Here is a 12763-nt window from a genome sequence, read left to right as displayed (position 1 = left end):
TTGCTTTGATCTTGTTTGAATCTCGAGTCCACCCATTGATGCCTGCTCACCCTGATTCCGCCACATATTACAAAGGAGAACCAGCAAAAGAGAAGGGATCTGCACAATGACATGTTTGCGTATGGGAATGTGTATCCAACTGTGTATCCAATGTGTATCCAATGGGAATGTGTACAGCAACACATTCACTCACTTTCCAACTCTCCACTTTTCAACCACTTTGGTGTCACAAAAGCAGAAGAAAGTTGACATATTTACGCCTTTCTGCCCCAATGTTCTAAGAAAGGCCTCTACAACCACAAAAATACCATTGGCAATAATGTATTAACATAGGAAACTGCCTTAAATGGAGTCGCACCACAGGTTGGTCTACATAACTCAGTATTGTCTACAATTCTACAGCTGAAAGGCGGGGGCTTTGCTGGGTTTCAGGCAGGGACTCTTTGTCCCACCCTACCGAAAGATGCAGGGGACTGAATGTGAGGCCTTCTGCTTTTAAATATATGCTCAGCAACTGAATTATGGCCCCTCTTCAAGAGGAGGAGGAGGAGGAGGAGGAGGAGGAGGAGGAGGAGAAGAAGAAGAAGAAGAAGAAGAAGAAGAAGAAGAAGAAGAAGAAGAAGAAGAAGAAAGGAAAAAGCAGTAGATAAAACCAGACAGAAAAAAACAGCTTAGCAAATGGGCCTGCTGGAAGAGGCACAGTGGTGAAAAGGACATTTTTTGCAATGGACTCAAAATTTGCCAAATCGTAGTGCAAATAACCCTCAATTATAGGGTGAATGTAGTAAAACTTAGAGAAGATTGGAAGCTTTTGTGTGGGGAGAAGGGGCTGACGAGGGAGTGAAACGGAGCCAGTCTTACTAGAATTAAAATGATCAAAAGGCAGGTGGAAAGGTGTTTGGGTGTTACAAGACACAACTGCCTCTTTGTGTGATCCTGGTAGGTGGAAGCCAGCGTTGGGTAGGTGGGTGGGTGCAGAGCAGGCCTAAGAAACCTGCTCTTCCTGCAGGTTTTCTTGGCTTACTGATCCCACAGGACCAATGGGGATCAACCCAAGTCTCCAGTCCTACAGGGTCCATACCTCTTGTGCAAGTCCTGGCGCGGCCGGTAGGGCTCCGTGCTCTGGCACCAGGCTGTCATTGGGTGAACTGCACCCAGACACTGGGGTGCTGCTGCTGCTGGGAGATGAATCTGCAGGTGAGAAAGAACATGCACGGCTTTGTCTACAGCAAGACCAGGACAAGCAAAGGAAGGGGAAAGAGAATGCTCAGGTACACAGCCACGGGAGACTTGAGGATTACTGGAGGAATGCCGTAAGTCTTGGATGCAGTCATGATCAGGTATGGGGAACCTGTGGTCCACCAGACGTTGTGTGACTCTCAGCTCCCATCAGCCCCAGCCAGCATGCCCAATGGTCAGCGATGATGGGAGTGGTACTTGGAGGGGGACAGGTTTCTCATCCTTGGTTCATGCCACACAGGTATGGTGAACCAATCATGCAGGTTCACCATGAAGTTAAGCAGGTTCTATTTTGTTTATTTTTAAGATTTCTTACTCACCTTTTATCATACCGTCCCAGGGTGGGTTATGACAATATGGTATGCAATTATAAAAATGTGGAAGAGTTACAATTATCAAACAAGTAAAATTGTTTTAACCAGAACAGTATAAATTCAGGAAGTTTCATTCCCCCGTCCAAACAGATGCACATGATATGTGATACCTCTACCCAGCCGCATGAAGTACACAACCTTTCCATCTTATAAGCCATTTCTTTTCCCAGAATACTTCATTCTGTCCCAGATTCCCAGGTTTGCGCCCAAACCCCAACAGTATCTCATAGCTCAGTCCTCCTTGGGGTGTTTTTTTCTTTAGGTTCCCCCCTGCCTTACAGGATTATTTTCTTATGGGGGGGCACTTTTGCCATCTTTCGGGTTCCGCTGAGCTTTTCATTTAATAAATAAAAATAACTGTGTTGTGGGGGTTATTGTTTTTGCTTGCTACTATGTTGTATACTTTTGTGTTGTCATATCGTAAAGCACCCTGTGATCCTTGGACGAAAGGGGCAGGGAATAACTCCAATAAATAATAATTAAATTTAATAAATAATAATAAATTTGATACTTCTCCCTTATGAGCAACACCAGGATCCACACTCGTTATTTGTGCATACTGGATAACTCTGACCACAACCACACTGGACTGTTGTAAGGCAAGCCTGAATAGCTTGTGACCCATCAGCTACACACAGTGGAAGTATCAGGAGCTCCCATATTCACTGGCACTGAAACAAAGGGGGAAGCTAAGCTTGGGGTGAACAAGCTCCTCTGTTTCAAATGGGCTCATCTCAGCTGACTGAATGTGGGCTTCCTCACAAGTAAGCACATTCTTAGCTCAGCTGCGTCACAAACTATGGTCCTGCTGCATTCCCAACAAAGACAGTTAATCCTCTGAACCAGGAAATCCTTGGAACCCCGGAGCATCCTCATGGCAATGGATGCTCCATAGCAAGACTCTTACCAATGGCTTCTGCCGGGCGCCTCTTCAAGGAAGGGGGTGCACTCTCCTTGCGCGTCAGTGGGTTTTTGCGCCGCTCGCCAGCCTTCTTTGTCTTGTAGCGCAACTTCAGGTTGGGTTCAGACGCTGTAGCAAATTCAGGAAAGAAAGTGAGAACCACCATATTTGACAGCTGGAGGTCAGGAAATGCACTGCCCAGTGAGTCTTTGCTCTGGCAAGGCAGGCTCAGCACAAGCGATGGGGATGAGAACCTCCCCAACTCCACAATGGGGAAGATGCAGGGCTGGTGGAACCAAGGCCAGCCCAAAACTCAGGACCTCTGCTAGTCCCTGAGGCAGAGAATCCAAATGTATGCCATAAGGTGGAATTGAATGAATAATGGTGATAGGCAACATCTGCACACAGCACAATCCCATTTCTCATCTCATCTCACATTGGATGGTCATCTTCCATGGATGCTTTAGTTGAGATTCCTGCATTGCAGGGGCTGAACTAGATGACCCTTGGGGTCCCGTCTATCTCTACAGTTCTTACTGTCATCACCCTTATCATTACTACTAGACTGAAGGGGTGAGGAGGCCAAAGGATCTGCCCTCTCAGCAGAGGTGGTGGCGAGGCCCTGCTCCTCATCTCCCCCTCTGAAGCTAGCCTGCATGAGACTGCATGAAAAGTTGCTGGTGCACACACACATCTTCCAGGCTTTCCCCCGATTGTTCTATACTTCCAATGCAGCTAGAATTTCTCTAATGCTTCCTGCCTGTTACCCTTGAGTCTCCCTAATTATGACATTGTTTTTGTACAGCCCTGTTTTCTTCTTTGTAAGCCACTTTGAGCATAATCTGTTTGTGTGTGTGGAAAAGCAGCAGACAAAAATATGAATGATTGAATGATTAACCCAGCAGCCATGTGTCTCACAGATAAGCCGTTGATCACATTCCTCTCCAGGTCGGGAAAACCAGGTTTCTGCAGATCAGACCAAGGCTGGCAGCCCTGTCCTCCTTGCCCCTCCCTGGTTCACCTGGCAAACCCCACAAAAATGCTCTCTGACACTGCTCTTCCTCCTCACCTGTTTTCCTCAGTGGAAAGTGCTCTGGGGAGTCTCTGGAGCTGTTGGAGACAGGAGGGAAGAAACTGGGGAGGGCAGGGTTGGATGGGCCTTCATGTTCCATCGGTTCCAAAGATCTGCATGGAGGAGAAGAGAGAGCTTTGCTGCTGACTTGGTTTGACCTGAGCCACATTGTGGTTAAGGGAATGAGCAACCAGGGAGGAAGTCTGCACTTCAAATCTCACCTCAGCTGTGAACTATGGCTGGAGACAGACAGTTGCTGTGTCAAATCTGGTATTGCACATTTACTTCTAAAGTATTTATACCCCTCAGAGCCGGAGATGCTGGGGATTGAGGTATCACCTTTTGCATACAAAGTGTTTTCTCTACCACTGAGCTTGGGTCGTGTGTGTGTGTGTGTGTGTGTGTGTGTGTGTGTGTCCCCTTGCAAAGTTCATCCATCCAGGAGCAGCTAATGTCACTCTTGCAGCCAAGAAAGGACACTTCAGACACAGCACTCTTCCTTCCTATCTCCAACGTCATTGCATGGGAAGTGACAGTCAAAACGGGTCTTATTCCCAATGACTTACAACAGCCTTCACCAACTTGGCACATTCCAGTCTATTTGGACTTCAACTCCCATCATCCCCAGCCAGCACTGGCAGGGACTGATGGGCACTATGTTGGCTAAGGCTGGCTTACACTTTCATACTTCTGTGCAAACGAATGACATTCTATTTGAGATGTGAAAGCTGGGTGGTTTAGGGCTCTCCATGTCATCAGTGCCTCAGATTTATTAGACCTACTTGGGACATAGGTCAGCGACCTTTGACTCAATTCCCATACTTCTATCATCCCAAACCAAAACCTTCCACACATTCTCTCTGACTTAAAAGCTTTAGACGCAACGTCACGGAGCACTACAGAATGGAAGACCAAATTAAATTATGCAGAATTTTTCAGCGTTCTTTCTAGTTATGACATCATGCTCTTGTGAAAAACTTGGCTGACATGACTTTATCGGTTTGGAGGGTAAACAGGTCTTGCAGGTTTGGGCAATGCATTCTGAAAACCTGTCAAACATGTTTGACTGGAGAAGGAAGTGGGGAAAAGAGATTTGTGTGGATGACATCAGCAACGGTACTTCTATCACACCACTTTAAACTCACTTCCAAACAACAGTGCTTCTTCAAGCTTAGCCACTATCTCTCAGCCTCAGCCCTTCACTTGCAACAAGGAGATGAGAATACTGGTCTGTCTTACAGGACTGTTGCTAAGGCTGACTTTGAGCACTTAGAAAAAGCACTACAGGGATCTTTGCAGCTGGACTCAGGATGAAAGCCCACTGAGTTCAAGAGGATTGCTCCTGCACTAGCATGCATAAAACTTAAGTACGTCTGCCCCTTGAGTCCTGCCACCCACCCACCGGCAGAGCAGCCTTCTCCAACCTGGTGGCTTCTAGATGTTGCTGGACTACAACTCCCATCATCTGTGACCACTGGCCATGCTGGCTGGAACTGATGGCGTTGTAATCCAAAACATCTGGAGGACATCAGGTTGACGGGCTACTACAGGTTTTCTTTCTTCCAGATGTGGAGAGCAGCTAGCACAGCAACCCCCCATTCTTTTTGGGTCTGGAGATACATCTGGAAATGTGCCTCCAGACTAAGCAACTGTTGTGGGCACCATGTAACGCTCCTTTCACCAAAGAAAAACTGGTGGTGCTGGCAAGAGGCAACACATCTATGAACACCCCAAAACAAAACAAAAAAGCAGGCAATACCCACCCCATAAACCCTGGTACCCCCGTTCCAAAAAATAAAACATTTTAAAAAGAAAATATATGGGATGAGTGGAATAGGATGGATGTTTCTGATGGTGTCCATGGGCAAGATCAGATCAGAAGGAGCAGAAGTCCTTTTTCCACATGAACCTTCCTGACCAGAAGCATGAGAAATGACAGGCACTCACAGGGTATGTATGCATGTATATGGCCAGCACTTCTTTTGTGACATAACCCTGAATGCTGGTAATGTAAATGGGCCAACTACTCTGTCACAGGGTGTAAGAATAGAAGTGAAAGGAGGTCACTGGAGATGTGCCCAGGCAAGGCAATGGTGTGCCAAGAGCCAAAGCACAGGAGGTGGGAGGTGTAATGCCAGACAGGCTAATCGTGATCCCAGGGGTGTGTGAACTGGCTCAGTTTTGCCAGCACACCAAACACCCACAGAAAGCAGGTGGAGGATTATGGAGATGTAAAACCAAGTGCATGAAAAATAACACGGAACCAAGATATGAAGCAGGATCCTATGCATGTTTATGTGGAAATACAGCCCTATTAAGGCATCACAACCACTATATTTAAGCAACTTGTGTTGGGGGCAGCATATGGGCATGTGCACCAGCCCCACCCTCTACCCTCTGACTTCCCTGCTTGAGCAGGGAGCTCTGAAGGGGATTTTTTAAGATTATTCCTCATGACTGGGAACGCTGATAATTCAGGGTTCCCAACCGTGGGAAGGTCAGGGTGGAGCAGCTCAAGAAGGGCGTAGAACACACACTGTCCACAAGCTGCTTAAACACAGAACAGAGCCTGAATGTGGCTTTTGTTCAGTGGGCCTTGCCCAAGGACCAGGAGCATGCAGGATTGTCTTCTTCATCCAGAATGTCCATTCTAGCCAATGGAGGTTTAATGTTCATAGTATGGGTCCAGAAAATGATATGAGCATATGCTCTGTGTGAAAATGGTGTAAATCAAGGGCGCTCACATCTGGATAAATCAGGGTGAAACCCAGGGTATAAAATCAATCCAACCAGCTGGAGATCAATAGCCAAGCCATTTCTGTTTTACATTCTTTGGGGTTTGGGCTTTAACAAGAACTGAGACCTGGCATAGGACACAGCCAGCATACATGTATGTATTGACCCATATGCATCTACAACCAGATCACCTGTATGTAATGACTGGTGCATTGGTCCTTTCCAGAGCGGCCTGCTGTTTCTTCAGGATGACCTCGGCCAGCTTCTGCTTCACAACCATACTCGCTACAGCACCTGTTGAGCAAAAAATCATCATGAGACGATGCCACCGAGGCACAGCTCAGAGCACCTGCCACCCATCAGAATTAGGCTTCAGCTCCTTTCAGCAAAAGCCACAGCCCCTGAAGCTGTATCAACCCACTGGTAGCAAATCACTGGGAATTTGATTAAACTCAAAATGCATGCTAACGCTTTTCAATAACTAATTAAAGAATGGATTCACTTAAGAAGAGTGTGTGCTTTAAAAGAAGCAGCTTGCCATTCTCACTTGTCAAAAGAGACATTTGGTAGGACATGAAGGCAAAAGTTCCCCCCTTTAATCCTCATAATGTGGTGATAGTAAGTTGCAAAAGTTAGCAACGCACCAAGTTTTTTCTCTTTGTCATAGGAAGTCATCTTAATTCAACTCAGACCAATGGGCCCACCTACGACAGTATTGTATATATACCAAGGATGCCCACCTCTGGATGTTGTTAGACTCCAATTCCCATCAGCCCCAGCCAGCATGGTCAATGGTCAGGGAGAGTTTGTAGTCCAGCCACATCGGGATGGCCAAAGGTGAACCATCCTATTCTGGTTCTACCTGGAGATGCCATTGACTGGACTCGAGATCTTCTCCTTGCACAGCATGGGCTCCACCACTCAGCAGCAGCTTTGTCCAAACCAATTTCTGATAACCTCCTTCATTGAATGGCCCCAGCTTGTACCACAATCCCACCCCCTCCGTATCCTCACCATTCACAAAACTTTCCACCGTGTCTCCCATGAACCACCACCACCCCCCAAGTAAGAAGCTCCAAAAGCTTTGGCCTTTTCTCAAATGCAAAGCCACCCTGCTCCCTGATTGGCTGTGGGGCCCAGCAGAATAAGGGTCAAGATCCTCACAGCCCTCAACTGTTCATTGCATGGCTCCAGGTGGTGTGGCATTGGGGGCAGAAGGGGGGCACTCTGACCTAGAGCTGCAGAGATGCCTACTTTGCACATCATAATGATCAGAGAGAAGAGTTGCCAGCCGTGTGCAGGAGCTACCCTGCTTTGATCATCACTGCTCAAAGAAGTGCAGGTTTGTGGGAGGCACAGCAAGAGCTGTGCTGCTTCTCTATGAACCCCTATGAGAGATCAAGGAGCAGGATGAAAGCACACACTCTCACATGCACCTTAAGAGCACTTTTATGTTATGTAGAATTGCTTGCAGGTTTCCTACAGGCATCGGGTTGGATACTGTGAGAATGAAATGTTGGACTAGAAGGGTCGGACTTTTCTTTATGTTCTTAAGGCAATGTTTTCCAAATTTGGGTCCCAGCTGACTACAACTCCCATCATCCCTAGCTAGCAGCAATGCTTGTTTTCTAGAAAAATGGGTGCTGGTACTCATCGTGAAGTTGTTACAGTAAGTGCCACAAATTTAACAACAAAAATGAGGTGTCGGCACTGCGTACTCTTGAGTACCGGGGGGGGGGGGAGCACTGGCTAGCAGGACCAGTGGTCAGAGATGATGGCAGTTGTGGTCCAACAACAGCTGGGGACCTAAGTTTGAGAAACACTGCTTTAAGGGAAAACACGCTCAGAACTCGGATGAGGCCACCCTTCCTGTGTCTCCCCAAGAACCAGCTTGCTGTTTCCAGTATCAGAACTGTGCTGTGCCATTCTGGGGCACAGCACCACCTCCAAAGTGCAGACACAGCATGGGAAGTGACTGAGAGGAATTCCCAGGGGTGTCTCTCAGCGGACCCAAGAGGTGTGAGTGCAAGCCAGAAAGTAGGCTGCTTCCAATCACTATAAAACCACCCCAGCAGAGTGCTATGGATGGGCCTTGGGCCAAGGGGCTGAGGTTCACATTCCTCCTAGCCAAGGACTGCCTAGGTCACCCTCTCAGCCTCAGTTCTCTATGTGTAAAACAGGTGCATTACCGACCCAGCTCACAATGGTGGTTGTGAAATGAGTGGCATGTATGGATTTTGTAAAGTTACATTTTTTAAAAAATAATCAGTGCAAGAACATTACAGCCCCACTAGATAAGAAATTCCATTTACAATAGAGTAAGTCTGCCATCCTCAGCTAAAGACAGGGATTTCAGATTGATATTGTATCCTTTCATCTACCTATACTGTCACTACCAAACGCTTTTTATTAATACAATGTGATGACGGCAACCCTATGCCAACTCAGTGGGACCTCTTTCTGAGTAGCAACATATAGGATTGAACTCTACAATGTGTATTTTTCTTTCTCTACTATAATTTATGCTGTGTATGATGCACACACACAAACACCAGACCCCCAGGTATATAAATTTAATAAATAAAAATAAAAAGGAGAGTTGTATCTATCCAGGAAGAAACGGGTGCAAGCCAGCCCATTGTTCTAATTTTGAAAAATCTCAGGATCTTATGCAGATCCTATGATCTGCAGGGCTGCTTTGAGTGTTATTATCTGAAAACAACAACAGCTGGGTGTAACTTTCTGAGTCACTCCTTGGTCTGAAAAACATTTGAGATTACAATGTTCAAATGGTGCAGGCTCCAGACCTCAGAAGCTTTCTCTCCTGATGATACTTGGCTACCACAATGCGCATGAAGACGTATTCTAGGAAATGGTGGGAGATGCAGCTGCTCTCCAATTTAGAATCTGTGGGGTTGAACACACTTACAATGCAAGAGCAACACAGCTCACTTGGACCATTAAGCAGTGCATCACATGGGCTGAGACTAAGGGAGAAGAAGCTTCAAACAACAGGTGATTTGAAGGAAGGGAAAACAGAAACCCGTGAAACAGGGAAGGTGCAGCTCTAGAGCTGGACGCTAGATGGCAGGAAGGGTTAACATATGGGGACCAATGCCATCAGCAGTATGAGAAATTGGGTGCCCCTGGTTGCTACTGACATGAACCACCTAAATATGTTAGAAATGCAAGAGACCTAAATTAGCTGGCTACTGCGGCAGGGCCATCCACCAGTTTCTTTTCCTGATCAACCACCAAACTCATCCATCTGCTTCTGAATAGTCCTGCTGGTCAACTCACAGCCCCATCTATACACTCACTTCAGCTTATTTTTATTAATTTATTGATTTATTTGATTTATAGACCACCCTTCATCATAAGATCTCCAGGCAGTTCACAGAATAAAATACAGGATAAATACAGGAGTGCTGCCCCTCATGGCCTTTTCCACACTACTGGCAACGCACGACATCCAGTTACACTGAATTACAGCAGGGAGTGGGCTTCATGTGGCCCTTGGGTGAAATTTCATGTGAGTGGCAAGGAGCAGAGGATGGGTAGCAGAAAGAGACAGATCAGCCCTGCCCCCCGGAGAATGCAGCCCTCAAAAGAGAATTACGGGCCAGTCCTTTGAAGGATGCCAGAAAGTGCATGGGGCGAATTGTTCATTCCACCTACCGGGAATGTAAAGAAGCTGGTGTCAGACTTACAGGAAGATACAACCAGGCTAAAGATTAAGAAATGCCACTAGCTCCCTACCTTGCCAGCAGCACAACTGTGGAGGTGAATCACCAAGATGTGAGTCATCAAATGGGACATGTAGTTTGTCCCAGTTAACTCTGATATTCTGTATCAAAAGCAGGGACTGTGGATCCTTGGCCCTCCAGATTTTGTTCAACTCCATCTCCCATCAGCCCCAGCAAGCATGGACAAGGATGATGGGAGTTCTAGTCCAGCAAAATCTGGAGTGCCACATGTTCTCTGCTCCTGGGCTAAAGCATTCCTGCAGGTAGGCTCCCAAACCTGCCTAGCAAGGAGATTCCAGAACCCAACCCATGCAGTTTTCTCTGCTACTAGGCTGCTCTTCAGCCTGGTTCACACATTTCTGGAGTGATGTGGTTGCTTCTTCTTGGGTCTTGATCCTACGCAGTTTGGGAAGCTGGGAATCATGTGGGATGGGTGCAGCACGTGGGTACTACCCATGGCAGCAGCTCCGAACCTCCAAACCTGAGAGCCATGATCTACCTCATCCCATGATTCCAGGATTCCTTCTTCACTGGAACATCACAGGAGAAAGCCATGGGAAGTGGCCATTGTGCCATTCCAGGAACACACCAGTCGTGAGCTAAAGTAGTCCAGCAATGGAGTAAATCACCAAATGGAGGAAGCTATAGAATCTCTTGGCTGGGCAGTTTCATGGCACAGTTGGGTAGGCATCTGCCAGGAATGCTTGAGACATAGGATATCCTGTCTCGGGGCAACGAGGGCGAGTTACACAGCTTATTTATTTCCTTGCACTGCTGTGCTTCACGGAGGGCTGCCACACTGCTCAAGTGCACACTGTGACACACCCCATTTCATCGCGCATCAGCCTGCCCCATGATTGCTTGTATCGCCTGGACCACTATATGCCACGAGGGAAGTGCAGGCAGGAACACAAAGTGCTCCAGGAAGGGGCTGGCTGAGCTGAGAACAGCAGGTGCCTAGCAGGATGCTGAGCTCTGGTCACCCGTTTCTCCTGTGCTCCCACGTTTAACATGTGTCATAGACTAAGCCAGGTCTCCGCAGCCTGGTGCTCTTCTGATGTTTTGGATTATGACACCCATCAGCAGTAGCCAGCATGGCCAATGATCAGTGATGATGGGAGCTGTAGTCTGAAAGAGCTGGCAGGGACCAGGATGGAGAAGGCTGGGCACCGTCATGTGCGCTGTGCTCTTGTATCAAGACGGGGGCTGTAAACCGAGGGGCAGAAGGACACAGCACACTCAGAACCAAAGGCTTTACTTCTTTGGCAGCTCCCGAGTCGAAACAGGAAGCCTTTTATGGGCCTTCTTCCTGTCTAGAACTGCCCAAAGGCCAGCCACGGTGGGCAGGGCCAGTCCTGATCCTTAGAATACTTACTACCAAGGAATACTTACTACTCTAAGCTGTAGTTCCCATAGTTCACCACATGGAGCAGCAGTACACAGAATGGGCAATGGGAAAAGGTCCCTTTAGGACCAATGGAAGCTTTCCCCCTATCACTAATTGCAGTACACAGAGGGGTTGCCATTGCAATTGAAGTTGTGGAGGAAAGGGTCAAATCTCCCCTTTCCCTGTGATGTGGTCCCAAAGGAAATCATTACTCCTGTTCTTGCTATAAAATAAACAAATAGCACTGTCGTGACCACCAGTGACACATTTAATGCCTGTACTCTCCAAGAGCTCAGCAAAGGTCTGACAAAGTCTAATGTCTGTCTCCCCCACCCCACCCCCCACCTGGAGGTGTTTGGGATTGAATCTGGGATCTTCTGCACACAAAGCATGAAGTCTACCACTGAGCTATGGCCCTTCCCAGGAGCATGAGAATTCATGTGTGCAGGGATCTATGGAGCCTCTGAATTCTGTGCTTTTCTTAATGGTTGCTTAAGGGTGACTGCTGAAGAGACCACTCTTCCCACTGTTTTTAATACCTGCTGTTGAGAAGCAACTTGGTTCAAAACACAATGAGTGTTTTCTTACTGATGATTTTGGGGGAGCAAGTTCACCCTTTCGGCTCCCTTATCACCTTGCTGAAGAAGCTTAGGTTTGACTGGTCCATCTACATCCCTGACGAATGACGAATGTGCCCAATGGAACATGCTGGTTACATGGAAATGTCCTGCATCTTACAAAACTGCATCTGTTAGTGGCCAAAGGAGGTGGGGGGGGGCACTCAGCCAGCAAACATTTTTGCATGCCGTGAAGCCTCTTCCAATTTTGTACTGCACTGACACACCCACACCTGTTCCTAGGCAAGCTCTGTGATGCTGGAGTAACAAAGCACAGATGGGAGCTATATCTGCCTCACATCATCACTGCAGGCAGCAAACGACTATTGCCAAAGCAGGCAAGTTTCTCAACTCTTGTGGGATTTTTGCTCTGTTACAATATCCATACGTTAAAAAAGGTGGGGGGAAGCAGCAGACATCTAGCGCAATGTTCAGGCAGCCTTATCATGACTCCCGCATGCCAGGCAGACAGGAAGAGATGGAATTAGCGATAGGAGGGTCTGAGAAAAACAACACTGGAGGAAAAGGAGGGCGGTTTGCTTATTTTTCATTTCCCCGTTTCCTGGTTTAACCTTCCTCTGCATTTGTAGTTGCAGCTTAACCCCACGGATTATACAAAGGATCTAAAATTCCCACCCACCTGTAGGAATTTCATATTTCATTAGTTCTTTCAATTTTTAAGGGGGTTAAT

The 12763-nt window shown here is 47.2% G+C and overlaps 3 protein-coding genes across 10 annotated transcripts in view; 1 reads left to right on the top strand and 2 right to left on the bottom strand.

The window, feature by feature from the left end:
• Nucleotides 1-12763, bottom strand: part of LOC310699149 (histone H2B 5-like) — a 960349-nt gene that overhangs the window by 773244 nt on the left and 174342 nt on the right. The window lies entirely within an intron of this gene.
• HDAC7 (histone deacetylase 7) overlaps nucleotides 1-12763 on the bottom strand; it is a 181337-nt gene that overhangs the window by 33202 nt on the left and 135372 nt on the right. For 7 of the 8 annotated variants that reach the window (XR_014521736.1, XM_083486438.1, XM_083486440.1 and 4 more), the window contains 4 exons: nucleotides 6514-6616; nucleotides 3584-3699; nucleotides 2521-2643; nucleotides 1082-1191 (listed from right to left, as the gene is read on the bottom strand). Coding sequence is in view for 7 of the 8 variants with exons in the window: in XM_083486438.1 (XP_083342564.1) it covers nucleotides 1082-1191; nucleotides 2521-2643; nucleotides 3584-3699; nucleotides 6514-6616 (452 nt within the window). In the remaining variant the exon portion in view is untranslated. Of the gene's footprint in view, nucleotides 1-1081; nucleotides 1192-2520; nucleotides 2644-3583; nucleotides 3700-3807; nucleotides 3872-4388; nucleotides 4450-6513; nucleotides 6617-12763 lie in introns of those variants that run through there. The other variant, XM_083486442.1, reaches the window with a different exon arrangement.
• LOC310699144 (twist-related protein 2-like) overlaps nucleotides 1-12763 on the top strand; it is an 82914-nt gene that overhangs the window by 63555 nt on the left and 6596 nt on the right. The gene's annotated exons all lie outside the window — the stretch shown is intronic.

The sequence above is a fragment of the Podarcis liolepis genome, assembly GCF_965112155.1.
Source record: "Podarcis liolepis genome assembly, chromosome: 2".
NCBI lineage: Eukaryota > Metazoa > Chordata > Lepidosauria > Squamata > Lacertidae > Podarcis > Podarcis liolepis.
The sequence above is the reverse complement of the archived record's forward strand: the minus strand, read 5'-3'. Positions and strand labels throughout refer to the sequence as shown.